Consider the following 15760-nt stretch of genomic DNA (forward strand, 5'->3'; position numbering starts at 1 on the left):
GAAACGTGACAAATGTGATATTTGCATTTATATATTTTTCAGAAAATTCTTATTTAAGTGTATAAAACTGATAGATAATTTATTTATATTTATTAATTCTAAAATATTTAATAATGTATAAATAATATAATAGAAATCTGTTCTAATCTAATTAAAATTTTAAAATTAAGTCTTTTTATATAAATTTGATGGAAATTAAAATCAGCCATTTTGTCGGCAGAGCTGTGTGTCACGTGAGTTTTGTTACACCAGTCCAAAGTATTCTGGAGAATTCCGCGTTACTCTAACACTTTCCGCAAAAAAATTTGAATCTGAAACTCCATAGTTTGACATGTGGTAGTTTTTTGTGAAAGATTCTTATCTTAGAATCAGTCGTTTTCATCCAATCAGTAAATTTTGGCCACAATCTCTTGAAACAAACATTGTCCTTTTATCAACCATATGAAATGGACTACACTTATTGCCTAAGCAGAATTTCTTGCCAAACTCGCTTAATTAATCTCGTACGACCGAGTGGGCCAGCAGATATACGATGTAAGGTCGGAAATTTCTTTTTTCCAGATACCCCAAAATAAAGAAAAAATGTTTTCAACCTCAATTTTTGTTTTATATTATTTTTTTAATTTTATAAATTATTCTACAAAAATAAAATGAACTGAGATTTTTTTCTAAAAGAAGGTTTGAAAATAATAATTTAAAAAATTAAAGTAAATTAATAATATTAAATAAAAAAAATTAAATCAATTTTTTAACACCCAACGTCAATTTCAAATACACCCATAGAAAAGCTATTTTTTCTTTTTAGATTTATTTTAACGATTAAAAAATCACACACAATGTTAACTTTATCTTTAACGATCAAATAATAACTTTATTTTCTAATTGAACAATAGTTCTTTATTTTAAAATAATAATATAATTAATCTAATTAATATTTTTTTTTTATATTATCCCAGCTCTTTCATGAATAGGTTTCACACATTATTTGTTCACTAAATAACCTCATTAAAAATTCATATAAATTCACATAAAAGGAAAACTTCTGTTATGTGTGATCTAATTCTTTATTTTTAGCCAGCATAAAAGGGAAAATAACAATGATTCACTATAAGAGATTAAACATTAACTCTTTTATTTTTAATAAAAGAATTTCGTACTTAAAAAGGATTAAGAAAATATTTTAGTGTTAAATATTTTTGATCCTAAATTAACCACCGTTACAGTATTTATGAAAGGAAAATGTTTTTCAGTAAAAATGATATTTTTAACTTTTTAAAGATATTTATGAAAGAATCCATAATATTAATTAACACAGAAACACTAAAGTTTCTAAATCAAATCGAAATTAAAGAACAAAAGAATCTGAACCAAAGATGTTGAAATATCAAACTAGATGGATGAATCAAGTTTCTAAATCTATATCTCCATCTATCCACAGGTGATCTTCTACCTATTGTGCATGTACATCCCTCTATATTTTTCATTCTATATTACTTGAAGCTTCTTGTCTGCTAATAATGGCATCAAACCTGAATTTTACAATCAAGATTTTCCCAGCGCTCATTCTCTCATTTCAACTTTCACCACGTGTTAAGTCAGATTTTCATAGTCTGGAAAAGGTGTTGTTGATTACAGCAGAAATTCCTTTGCCCTGTAAGACGTCAGCGTACAAAGAATAATTCAAAACATAAGATGCCATATTATCTCGTGTCAATTAGAATTTTGGCTGTTCGTAATTCTCAACAGAATGTTTGAATCCTTACAATCAGAAGCACCTTTAAGACCATCTCTACCTCAGTTAACTCTGACATAGGCATTTACCAAATGGAGCAGTTAAGAAGACATTATCGAATTAAAAACCTTACAAGCGTCTGGAGGGCCAAAGACCACCAATTTTCATTTACTGCACTCTCAATATCATGCAGGAAAGTTCAGTACATATCTCTATAGCATGTCAAAGGTCAAATTGGACTGGAAAGGAAAAAAGTAAAAAGAACTCACTCAATCATGGAAACAAGTAACTACATGAGTTACGACTAACAAGTCGAGCTACTCAGAATTAAATAAAAAACAATAATTGTGCACATCCAAGAAACTTCATCAACAAACTTAAATTGTTACATCACTGAGCCAAGGAAAAACCACAAAAATGTTCAAAAGGGAAAAGGTTCTCAATTGCGCTTTTGCTGCCGCAAAATTATCAATTTAGATGAGAACTGAAGCATGAATCCTCAAAACAGAATCCGCTTGTGGAAGCTAGACCGCTCATTATAATCCTGCACAAAACAGGCAGCAACACATATCGCAGAAACTCCTCCAAGGAGTAAATATTGCATCAGAGCTAAGTTCACCATATCAAGTTTCTCCTTTTTTTTTTATTTTTCCTTTTTCATATTTAAGAACCTAATATCTACTGATAAAAATATTTTCTTCTGGTTTTCGAAGTGAAAAAAAGTCCTGAATATTCCTTGAGATGTTTTGACAGCAAAAGCAGTATCACAGAAGAGAATTTTGTAACCTTTGCTGCAAGAATGCATGGTACAGATGCAAACTATACATGTACATGTTTCTAGCATAAAGCCAAAGTATTGCGAGATTGATCACTAATATAAAAATAAGCAGAGCATACAACCAATATGATTAAACTCATACTAAGTTACAGAAGACTCGGAAGCTGATCTAATATACTTAACTCCGCATTCGTTTTCTCTGACTAGCCTCTTCAGTGTCAGGCTGCAGACAAGTAGAAAATATGTCAGAAGTAGAGAAACTATATCTCAGTTTGTACCAGAAAAGCCACAAATGAAAAGCAAAGAACTGTGGACATAGATAGTTCTTCGAGTAGAAATTCAACTTAGGCATATGTCAACATGGCTGCACACCTATAAAATGAACGCATAATATTGAAACATGTCTAACTCAACTAAACCCTATCTCGAGCAACAAACCATATGCATGCTTTAAGATTCATTAATGAGTTTTCTAAAGCTAAAAAACAACACCTATATTGACAAGCAAAATGTCTGCATCTACAAGGCATGCAGGTGAGCATCGTGAGGGTGTGCATCTGAATTCATATGTCCTGTTGCTCTACATGCCAAAAATCATCGAGATGCTTTCTAATGTATGGATTAAATAAACAGTTGCATCTAGATGACAAGAAATCATAACTAAATCTCTAAAATAAAAGCATAAAGATATTGATCAGAAATGCATACCCCTTCATTAGATCTAATATCTTCAGGTGGAGCCACACTAGACTCTGACCTGCATTTAGCATGTACTATAGGGCCCAACTGGGACCTATCCATGCTCGCTGTTGACCCACTGGGTGCATTCAGATAGACAGCCCCTTTATACATCCATTCCTCAGTTTCATCACTGTAAAAATCATCAAAAGGCTCTCCACATAATGCGCATGCATTCTGCTCTTCATCAGCAGGAACAGCCATCTCTTCATCATCCTTCTTCTCCACAACAGCCTCAGTAGGTAAAAAACCAGGAACTGCATCAGTTCCCAATGCCTCAGCCCCTCTGAGCCACATAGTTGCACTAACAAACCACTTGCGAGAAGGTTTCTGTTTACGGTTCTTAGACATTCGGTTCCTAGTAACATGCCAATCCATGTGACTGCTATGATCTTCTTGACACTTAAATCTAAGGCCACATGTTGTGCACTGCCGAGGGAGATCAGCATACAAGGCGCTAATTGCAGACTCATGCCGCACCTTAAGAAGGTCAGCATTGAACTCGAGCCCCACAGAATCCTACAAATTGTGCCACATGGTTGAGATGCAAACTTATAATGCATCTATTCACAGTGAGAGAGAGAGAGAGAGAGAGAGAGAGAGAGAGATGCCATTCAAGTAAGTACCTGTACAGGTGTTTGCTTTAATGATATCAAACCTTGAGCCACCAGAGAATTAATCAGACCTGAAAAAGCACCGCCCGCTGGTTGGTTAGAGGCAACTGGACCAGCATTCTGAGGGATGGGTATCATATGCGAAGCAGGAGGAGGACCTGGAGGTAGAGGTGGCCGGACCCCTACCTGTAAATGCATGGTGTTTGGGATGTTGTTTACTGGTAAAGGCAACGGCATAGAAGACACAAGATTCGAATGAATCCTACTCATGGCAGAACCATGCGCTTGCGTAACATATCTATGATCAAAAGTTGGTGCCAACGGGTGAGGTGGCAACGAAGCCACAGATGGTGGAAAGTTTTCTCGCTGTGGCTGAAAAGGATTAACTTGACCCTGGTTTTGCTGATTCATGGCAGCATGTTGACTTGGTAATAGTGGCTGCTTTGTCAAACTGTGTTCTTTGCTTTCAAGACCATTCAACTGTTGCTCAGACAAAAAGGAAGACTTCTGAAAACCCTGATTTACAGCAGTATTACTAGCATTTCTAGGATCAAGCAGACTTCTACTCTGCATCTGTGGTGGGAAAATAGGGCGCAAAGGAGGTTGGTGAGATTTATGCACATTTACAAGTGGCCATACTCCTGTTGATGATAGTGCAGTACTAGAGCTCATTCTTGATGGAAGAGTTGGAGGCCTGATAATTTGAGCATCAGCATCTGGAAGTTGGTCAACAAGAGAAGCCAAAATCTCACTTCCTGAAGAGGATATACCACTTCCAGAAAAGGGCATCTGTAAATCCCTATTTCTTCCTTTGGCATTGATCAGATCTGCTGACTGAGAAAAGTGATGTGGCGACTTCCAAGCTTCTCGAGGATAGCGAGAACCCATAGTCTGATTTCTATCAGTTTGGAATCCAGATAACTTACCTCCAGATCCACGACCAGGCTGCAGCAAACAAGTAAATACTTTTGTGTATAAGACTAAAGGTTGAAGTTGGTATCTAGCAAATAAATACCACGCTACTAACTTGAGAAATAAAAGACCCTTTTCTAATCCAAGAAGATGGCAATAAAAAAGGGTTTACAGTGGAAATGATGATCAACTATACATATGAGAAATGAAAAACAAAGTTATGCATCCTCTAACAGCATGGACAACAGAACCATGCTGTAGATGAATCAGGGAGGTACTGTTTTTTCACAGTAAAGGTATTATCAGACTTCTACTACCCCTTCCTTTGAGCTTAGACAAATAATGACCATCTTATGGTAGTAGAAAGCCCTCCAAACAGTTTAACAACAATTTTGCCTATAAGAATAGCATCATTTAATATCAACAAATAAAATGCTTATCAGAGAGAGTGACAGAAACATGTTGAGGAAGCTTACACCCAGAAGTGACATTGTATCATCAGTGATATTAGAGGAGTCATCTACCAGTGGCAGCTGAGCCTGACCAGATTGTTTGCTCCTAAGATCAGAGTCCAATCGGGAAGCAGCTCTTGTTCCAAAGCCAGGTCTAGCCCCAGCCCCTCCAAAAGGTGGAACAGATAATAACAAACCATTGCTCCTGCTGCGATCTATTAAAGTAGGACTCATATCTTCCCAGTCGAATTCCTCCTCTTCAGTATTTTGCCATGATCTTGGACCCACTTTATTGGCTGTGCCATCTACATCTAAGCGTTCAATTTGCAAATGTTTGCTATTTGGAATTCTTTTCCTTTTGTCTTCTCCATAGGCATCTATTAAAGCTCTGGGCCCTTGATGTTCATGTCCATTAGAAAGATTATACGCAATAGAGGCTTCAAATTTCTTATGGTTATCATCAGAATAGTGTTTCCTTCTCCATTCATTTGTCTCTTCATCTCTGCCCATGGATCTAAGAGGTCCACAATCTAAAACAGGATGAGATGGAGAAGCCCCCTCAAGAAACCTTCGAGGAGAATTTCCTGCCATGAAGTCATCAACTTCTGAAGGCAAAGGCCTCTCAGCTCCAATTCTTGAAGGTGACAGGCGTCTTGTAAGCCTGGAACTTGAAGGTGGATGTAGCCTATTAGGCCCGTGTACAAAAGATGAAGGACCAGTATTTCCCATTGTGTTTAATCTTTGGGCTCCAACCTTTGAGGGTGTGACCTCTACATGATCAGAATCAAACTCATCACATCCAATGTAAGGTTTGTGACCATGCACTTTTAGAGTTGAAGAAGCTCCTCTTACATGCTGAGCACTCTGCAAATGATCAATTTTAGCATTTTAGATGTCTGCCATTTATGCATACTCAATTAAAAACATTCTCACTGCACATATTAGTGTCAAATATATCTTTCTAAGCATCTTTGCTACTCTATATAGCAATCCATCAACAAAACAAGAGCCAAGACCCACCTTCTGCCCAAACCAGGGAAGGCAAATGTATCAAAAAAGCTACATACAACTATAGAATTGGCTGTTCTGATATGAAAGCATATGAGAAGAAAAAATTGGATTTAATCACATTGTACACTTATAATTTGAGGGCACCAGAACTACACTTGATATTTTGGAGAAACTGGATACAGTATTGCTATTTCAAATCGTCCTATTCTCACTAATGTAATTTCCATTACAGATAGAAAAATATTCTTATCCACAAATTTATCCAATGCTAAATCAGGCCCACTATTAATATGGGTATTTCTGTTTCCGGAGATCTGCAGCTTAAATTAAAGCTCTGAAACAAGTAGCTAATAAGTTAAAATTGGAATTGGTGCAATTCGCAGAATTAGAGGCCTTTGGTCCTTGCCGATTGGATCGTCCATATAATATGCAAAAAGAAACTCCAGATATTTGGCCCATCGTAAGCTTTTACAAGTATGGTTTTCATTTGTTTATGCAGATCTTTTACAGGCATCTGTGACAGGCTACTGCCACTCGGATGGCTTAAACGTTATCAGAAATGCCAAATTGACACATAGCACCAGAATAATCCACAACCTCCAGTATAGCAAGGTTGTCTGAAACTCAAACAGGTGGTAATAGTCCAGAAAATTTGTAATTACAACATGCAGCATGTGAATTAATGTACAAAAATCCCATAGAAAATTATAAGGATCCTAAACATTTAACCATATAATCTCACCAGCAGGGCACTAACATAAGCTTGTGGTCTAAGTCTAAACCACATATAAGAGAGCAATCTCATAGAGAAGCTTACATTTTCCGAAGGTGAAGGTTCCAATCGCACGTATTTGGGATTAACATGAATAACATTTGTTGTCCTTGGAGAGTCAGATGCCTTCAAGGAAGATAAGCCAGAGGAGTGATTATTATTATTAGCTTGTGAAGAAAACTGCAACTGACTCTCAATCTTGCTAAGCACAGAGGGAGGAAACACAGTAGACCATGTTCTAAAGAGGTGGCGCATTGAAGTATGCAGGTTAGGATGAACTTGTTTGTAAGCAGCACAGAAAACCTAGCAGAAGTGAATAAAAGTGCAATCAATTTCACTAAAATAACACAAATTGAAATGCCAATTGTGTACTAATTTTCTCACCTCAGGCAGACGGGAAGAAAAATGCCTAACATAATCACGGCCTATGTTCTTTACAATGCTATCCAATAAATATAGTGAAGGCAGTTTTTGATCAACTGGAACCTGTTAAAAGTTAACAAATTAAAACATCCAACTATATATGAATGTATCTATCAACCAAACATAAAATAAAGAAGAAAAATTATAATCTTTGAATTTCTAAAGTATCAATTTTTTTTCTTTTATACATACAAAAACCCCAATGACAAAGCGCTAAAATTGAGTACAAAAACTGCAAACTTGTCCTCAACGGACCTCGACAATACGGGCACAAATAGCGTCAGCAATGCCAGCGCCGTGCTCTCTGAGCTCGCCAGCGATAATCGTCAAATCCGTAATAATAGGCTTCGAATTGAAAGTCAATTCATCAAGCACGAGCTCATAAAGCTGCACTATTTCCTCGCTGCTAAGAGTTGATGTCCCTGCCACGTCATCATCCTCCATAGAAACCCTAGCTTGCTCTTCCTTTTGCTTTAATAAAACCTTGAATCTGTCAAGCAATGACGGTGGTTGCTTCTGCGAGAGGTCATTGCTTGGCATGATAGGCTTGATTGAGTTAGTATTCAACCTAGGGTTTTGAAGAATTTTCTCCGAATCCATTTTAAATTTAAACACAGAGAAAACAGTAACATAAATAACAGTAATGAGTGTGAATTAGGGTTTTGAAGAAGAACCATGAGAGGGTGATTACTGAATTAGGGCTTTTAATTGTCACCCCCATCGAATCTGAGAGACGATACCCAAATCGTTTTATTATTTATTTATTTTTATTTTTTTTCCTCTCTTAGTTTTATGAACCGGTGGGTACTTTTCTCGTGAGACTCAGACTGTTATCGAGATGGATGATATGATATGTATAGATTTTTGTTTTCCGATTAACCACCATGTCCACGTGGCAATTGATATAACGCGCTTATATCATTCTTTAAGTGTCATTGTCTACACCTGAATGTTAAATCTACGGTCATGATTTAAAACAAAAGAAGAAGGTCCACCAATCTGACTGTGTGACTGGGACTGGCTTTTTAACTTCCAATTCTTTCTTTAACTTCAGAAAAGAACAAAATTTGGGGAAAATCTGACAGAAGGTTTTCTCTTAATGTTGGGGTTACTACCTAATACTACACAGGATGGGTGAACCGTTAGCCATTTTTAACAATTTATTAATTTAATTAACGGTGGCCGAACCGTTATTATATTATATTTCATAAATTGTTTAAATTTTTTTTAATATTTTAATATATCTTTTATAATTAGTCAATAAATTAATAAAATAATAATAATATTATTATTATTATTTATTATATTTTTATAAGGATTTTTCAATTAATATATTAAATATGTCTATTTAAATTAACATTAAAGTAATTTATTAATTATTATATTAATTATATTTATATAATTAATACTGAATATATAATAAATATGAAAATTACACATAAATAATAATTATAGTAAATATAATAATTACACGTATGTTAAAAAAATTATATATATATAGACAATTAATCGAACAGTTGGTTTTATAATATAGATTATTGAAAATCAAAATTTATTCTAAAAAAATAAAATTAAAACCAAAACTATAAATTCAGTTATCTATTTTATCAATTTGATTTTTTAGTTTCGAATTGATTTTTTGATTTGATCAAATCTTTTATCACTCCTATTGCACATTGTTCTGATACGATGTACAATAATTTCTAAAATATAGATTTAGTAAAATTTATTATGATTAATTTATTATTAAAATCAAATAAAATTTATTTATTTTTAGCATTAATTAATTTTAATGTCTAATGCTAATCTTTTATCCAATTCAAATAAAATTTTTAATTTCAATGAAATTTAATTTAAATTCATGATTAAAAAAATAAAAAAATTATATTTTCATTAAAATTTGTGATAATAATTTAAAATTAAATTATCTAATTTTTAATAATGTTACTGTAAAATATTCATATAAGAGAATTACATAAAGTAAAAAAATGTTAATTAATTATTTTATTAGATATTTAAAATTAGCTTCTATTAAAAGTAAAATTATATCTTAATTTGATAAAATATATTAATTATATATAACTACATTAATTTTAAATAGAGCAGTTAACTTTATAAGAAGATTTTAATATAATAAAAAATTTATATACTAGTCGTTTACTCGTGCATTGGATGATAATTTTTATCATTTCAATTATAAAATTAAGTTGATAGATATAATTTAATAAAAAAATTATTTAATGTTAATTTATAATACTTTAAAAAATAATAGCAAACTAATTATTTTTAAATATTCTTAATTTTTAAAATTTTAAAATTAAATTAATGTAATAATATAGAAATTATTTTAGTATTATATAACTTAATACTATAATTGATATTACTATTAGAATTAAAATTTTATTATATAATTAAAAAATAATAAATAAATATAATATTAAAAAATAATTTAAGATGATATTTTCTAAAATTAAAAATAATTGTCTAATTAAATAATTAATTTAATAGTTAATATAATATTGAAATATAATTAATATGCTATTTTTATGATAAAAGTAGTATCATTCTTATTAGAAAACTATTTATTAGTTAATATAATATTAAAATATAATTAATATATTATTTTTTAGAATAGAATTAGTATCATTATTTGATTAGAAAATTAATTTTTTTTAATAAATTTAAGAAACTATTTATTAGTTAACACAATATTAAAATATAATAAATATATTATTTATTAGGATTAGAGTCCGTATTTAATTAGAAATGTAACTTATTAATCGATAAATTAATAGAAAAAATTCTAAAAATTATATGTGGCAAAAATGATTCACATGTCAAAATAAAAATTATGCATATAAAAAATTAAACACATATGTCAAATATTTTTTAAATATTCTTAGTTTTCTTTTGTTGCAGGTGTTCGATCTTTTTTTTTTTTTACATTTTGCAATACTTGATATTGTCCTTGATTCTATGCTTAAAGATAAAAATCAGCTTAAATTTCTTGTTCCTGGATTGATTCTTGAACCTTCTTGTTTGGGTTAAAGAAATTAAATGGTGAGACCACGTCAGACTGTGAACAAAATTTATTGTTTCCTTGCTTCAAAATTCATGACCTTTATTCTTAGTTTTGTTTCTGGGTATTGTACCTTTGGCTTCTTGTTTTTTTGCATTGATTTGCTAGTTGTTTGGTTAAAGGTCAGTTTGCGTTGACGTGCTTTTCTTCTTAGCGCGGAGTTTGTATAGCACTTTATGTTGACATTGAGACTGGACATTGCAATAGATCCGCTACACAACGAATGCGTTTATTTTTTAAATGATTCATATCGTCAAGTGTATCCATTCCAAATGGATACTCTGACATAGAACGAGAAAGTTGAATTTGATTAATTCAACTTATAAAACTTTGGAACAATTAAAAAATTACAAAAATCAAGGCATAATATAGAGAATGTTCATTCAATGAGCAATTCAATAAGAGATCTCGGATCGAATCGGTATAAGCTAATTTTCATCAGGATATGAAAGGCTAAAGATCATCACCATTACAGCTATAATTAGAGACGAGTAAACGTAACAATTCTTAGCCATTTGGCTTCTGCTATGTGGATTAGTTTTTCGACTGCTCTCCCCATGATTCATTGTAAATCTGATATCATGGAAAAGAACTGGAGTAGAAGATTTACCACCAGAATCAGTTCTTATGGACATCTTTTTCCTTTCTTCCGATATAAGGGATCTCCGTGGACATGCCTGGCTGGTGAACAAGATGAATGGAAGTTGGATCCAGTGTCTCCTTGTTGATATTCTTAAGGTGTATTATAACTTCCTTGTTTGCTTGTGCTATGTGAATTTGTCTTGTGTGCAAGTCAGAATGAAGTCAGTCAATTCTTCAAGGCGTAAAGCCACAAGAAAGAATATTAAGAGGGTTGTCGGAATGATGAAAGTCATTTGGGAAAGGAACATTGATCCTAATGGAACTTAAATAGGTGATCTGCCAGAATCAATTCTTGTACACATCCTTTTCTTTCTTCGAACAAAAGACTTGTCAAAACTATCATATTAGCAAAAGATGAAAACGTTTATGGATGTCTGTCACAAATCTTCATTTTTATGAAAACATGTTTCCTAATAATGGTGAGCGGAAGCCTTTTATGGATTCAATGTGATACAACTCGGCATAAAAAGTTCGCCCGAAGGCATATGGACCAATCCTTCTGAATCTTACATCAGAATGACCAAATCTGCATATCACACTTGGTCGCACCCACGATTGCCACTTTCTCCTTGAATATAAGAGCTCACTCTCTCCACTGTTGGAGCACCACTACACACTATCCATCAAGCAATAAAATCTCAACATTCCACCTTATAAATACGAGAAGCAAGACGCTAGCAAGGTAAGATAATTTGGCACCTTTTAAACACTTTTCCACAAACCTTTGGCTAAATACTAACGTCTTCCGGGCTGCCACGCCTAGGACTCTTCACCTAGCTTTTATTTTTGCAGGTTTCATACCATAATCAGCCCATTCGAACATCGGTATATAGATCGGAATCTTAAGTTTTGATCTACATCATTGTGGATAGAGTGCTTTCACATCGGGACTCCTCAAACCTACGCAAGTTGTCAATTTCTTGTCAGGTAGGATTTGAGGCCCCTAGACCTGTTCATGGGCCTAGGGTACCCACCTGGCCCGCCTAGGCCCGCACTCCTCGGGCCGGTCTTGGACAACAATTTTTGTGTACAAGCCCGGCCCGGTCCGAACCCGAAAAAAGCCCGTAGTCCTCGGGCCGGGCTTGGAATTTATATAAAAATCCAAGCCCGGCCCGAGGTCTAATTTAGTTAAAAAAAAGAAATGTCATATCTAGGACTCAAACCGTGACCTTCAGCTTATAATTGAGTATTATAAACCACTTAACTACCTATTATTCCTGTTTATAATTTCCATGTTGTTAATAATATCAAACCCTAAACAACCTTATTGTACATTGCAGAACCGGGTCAGGTCCGACCCGACCTCTTTATACGAGTTTAACAATTGGCCGGGCCAGGCTTTTCAAAAAATTTTGGGCCTGGGCGGGCTCGGGCTTGTCCAAAATCAAATCAGACCCGATCAGGCCCTGCCCGAGCCTGCCCAGGCCCGGCCCATGAAGAGGTGTAGAGGCCCCCCACATCAATACTTGGATTTCTACTGTAGTGGACCATAAAGATCAAGTGTTAAAAGCTTCGACTTTTGGATCCTTTATTGTATATTTTGCCTTCTTCCCTCTTTTCAAGTGAATCATTAACTGAGCTCAAAGTAGACATGTTTGAGCGATTTCTGCTTGCCCTGTTCTGAAAAAGTTGACTATGGAAGAATGCGAGTGGGAGAATCTTAACTCTGTTTGCATTTTTATTCCAACACTTGAAACCTTGCACATATTTGAGAGTTCAGAAGATGAGAATAATTGTCAAATTGTGGTTAATGGAAAAAAAAAATCATAAATTCTGATTATGGAGGTGATGCTCGAGACTTATATCTGTCATATGGAACTGTTAAGCACTTCCGCAGCACTGACGGTGTTATGGCTAAAAATACCCTGTGTACTTCAGCCTGTTTATCAACTCTCAAGTCTTGGTTCTTGAAAATGTTAGCTTTTCACGTGATAACTCAATCCAGAAGCTATTTTCTGGTTTCCCCAGTCCTGGAGGAGTTGTGGCTTATTAAATGCAAATAGACGGAGCTCCCTTGCCTGAGCATCTCGTCTCCCATGCTCCAGAAATTGAATATTAACGAGACTGCAATAATTCGAGGAAATCCAAGCAGTTCAGATATGGTTGTCAGGTTGCAGTTTTCGGAACTAGTCATTTCAAGTCCTTCACGTGTGTCGGTGTCTGTGCCCTAGAAAATGGCTAGGGCATTTGTAAGTCATCCTCAGTCGAAAATGCAAGAATAAGTGTTTGTTGCAATGGTGAAATATCGGAAAAAGGTTGCCTGTAAAGCTAATTCCAGGTGTATTAGCTACTGCCTTCACAATTTCAAGTTGCATTTTCTTGAGTCAAGCATGCTTTTATAATTTGTTTTTGTTGGATCATTTTGTCACGAAGTCCTAAATCTTTACTCTTGTTTTGATGTCTTTTTCTGGGTTGTTTCTGCTGCAGAAAAACTCCATGCCCATTTACTCTGCTCCATAGTTTAGTTCATTTGGAGTTGGAACTTGGGCAGGTAAATTGGGATTGTGAAGCTATATTGTACTTGCTCCGATGCTCACATCAACTCTGAACTATTGTATTCACTGAGATAATGTTATGGACGTTGTTATTATATCCAGTATTTTGTTGCTTGTTAACCTTTTTTTTTTTTTGCTAAAGCGTATAGCAAGCGATATGGTTATTTAGGGAATAGTCATGTTGTCAGATTCCCAGAAAGATGATGAGATCTTGGACCCAGTGCCTCTTTGTCTCTCGAATGATCTCAAGACAATTTTATCGGCGATTTCTCCGGGAACAAGAAAGAATATGGGCAACGAAGCATTTCTTTAGAATGCATTGATCCGTGACAGGATGACAATTATTTGCGGCTTTGCGCTAAGAATTCCGGGGGCTTTACGAGAGAAGGTCACGGGATTCCAAAAGGTTCCAAAGTTGTGAAATCATTGTCAAATGTCAACCGGCTCTGATAGAATTGTGTTAATGACGTACTTATTTTGCGTTCACCTTGTTCTTGTAAAAAGATAGCAATTTAAATGATTTTATCGGTGTGGGTTTACTGCCTGAAAAAGATAAGTTATTATTGTTCAGTTTGCTATTTGTGAGATCATGGCAGATGCAACCATTTCTCCATTTTCATCTTCCGAAAGAAAGCAGAAAGTTGCATCAATTAACCAAATCTCCATTTTGTCGCAGCTGAAAGTAATTTTTATTGTTCCAACCCAATAAGCTATACAATTACCAATGGTTTATGTGGAATCTTTTCGGGAATAGGTTTAGAAAATGAGAGGTATCCCTTCATGCAAGCAAGAAAAGTAAACAAAAGAAAATGGCCATTGAAGGGAAGAGAAGGTATGGAGCACCTTATCAGGTCGTGAAAAACTAAAACAATCATAGAAGTTGCTCATTATCTGCACCCTCCTAAGATCTCTAAGAGACAATTAGTATTTGCTTCCATGCCTGAAAAGTCACACGCCCCTCTTTAACCCATTTGGCCTCTTTAACATCATTAGCAAATGACTAACAAAATCAGTCATCTCGCACTTCATATCACTATAACATTGAATATGGAGTAAAGTTTTTAACCTAAACTTCTACCTCTAAAGACAAGAGTCCTTACCATTTCAGCTAAATCTGGAATGGTCAATCAAGTATAGGGTGATACATAAAAAAATTCAGAAGGTTTTCTTACTCTTTTTCTCTTTTCTTAATAATTTTCATGGATACAAACTGGAAGGACAAGGGAAACAATAGGAATCACATCTAAAGACCAAGTTGGACATGATATTAAGGTTTAACGGCTGCTAACAAAAGCAAGAGCAGGTGCATGTCTCTGTCACTTGGATATTTTGAAACCCATAATCAATCAACGAACTCAAAATGATTGTCCCTTTTCAGATTCTTAAATTTTGGGAATTGCTGCAAAGGCAAATTAGCGGTGCAGAATTTACAATTGGCTAAAGACATGAAATGTTTTTGTATTGTAGACATCTAAACCTTGCTAGCCAGGGTGGCTTTGCTTCATATCATGAAAATCATATTGAGATCTGTATTTATTTGAATTATTGATGGTAGTTGGACCCAAGATATACATATGCATTTCAAACAATGTAAATGTCTTTTTCTGCTCAGAAAATTGACGGTTGGAAATGCTTTTGCGGGGAAGTGGAGGTGCATGGAAATATCACTGTGGAAATTGGCAATTTCTTTGGCAACAATTCCATCAATCAATTTGTAATAGTTGGTGAAGAATAAACAGCTGACCAAAATTTTAGAGAAATTTAAACCAAGTTTGACAGGTTCAATTCAATTACTGCAGTCGCACGGCTAGGTTACACATGGAGACAAATACATTTATAAAATGTGAAAAATTAAGTAAACTTATTGAATGAACAAGCATTTATAACAATTGAATTTTGCTATGATCTCTCATATCAGAAACATCCAAATATAAAATGAATTTGAGTAATTACCAATTTATCAATCAAATATATTAAAAAACAAATATAAAATTCAACTTGTAAATTACCGCCCTTCCTTGCTAATTTTTATAAAATGATAAAAGAATTTTTTTTAAATTAACTAAAATTTTGAATTCAAACTTTAAAAATATAATTGTATTAAAATTTTTA

At 34.1% G+C, this 15760-nt stretch overlaps 1 protein-coding gene across 1 annotated transcript; it reads right to left on the minus strand.

Moving 5' to 3' along the window:
* Positions 1 to 1983: 1983 nt before the first annotated feature.
* On the minus strand, positions 1984 to 8294 carry LOC8284235 (polyadenylation and cleavage factor homolog 4). Its single transcript, XM_002518472.4, has 7 exons — positions 7688 to 8294; positions 7394 to 7495; positions 7055 to 7312; positions 5251 to 6090; positions 3875 to 4807; positions 3219 to 3767; positions 1984 to 2733 (listed from the first exon to the last, which is right to left on the minus strand). The coding sequence occupies exons 1-7, from the start codon at positions 8030 to 8032 to the stop codon at positions 2689 to 2691; spliced, it is 3072 nt and encodes a 1023-aa protein (XP_002518518.1). The 5' UTR covers positions 8033 to 8294; the 3' UTR covers positions 1984 to 2688.
* Between the last annotated feature and the right edge of the window lie 7466 nt (positions 8295 to 15760).

Source organism: Ricinus communis, chromosome 5, assembly GCF_019578655.1.
Source record: "Ricinus communis isolate WT05 ecotype wild-type chromosome 5, ASM1957865v1, whole genome shotgun sequence".
Classification (NCBI taxonomy): Eukaryota; Viridiplantae; Streptophyta; class Magnoliopsida; order Malpighiales; family Euphorbiaceae; genus Ricinus; species Ricinus communis.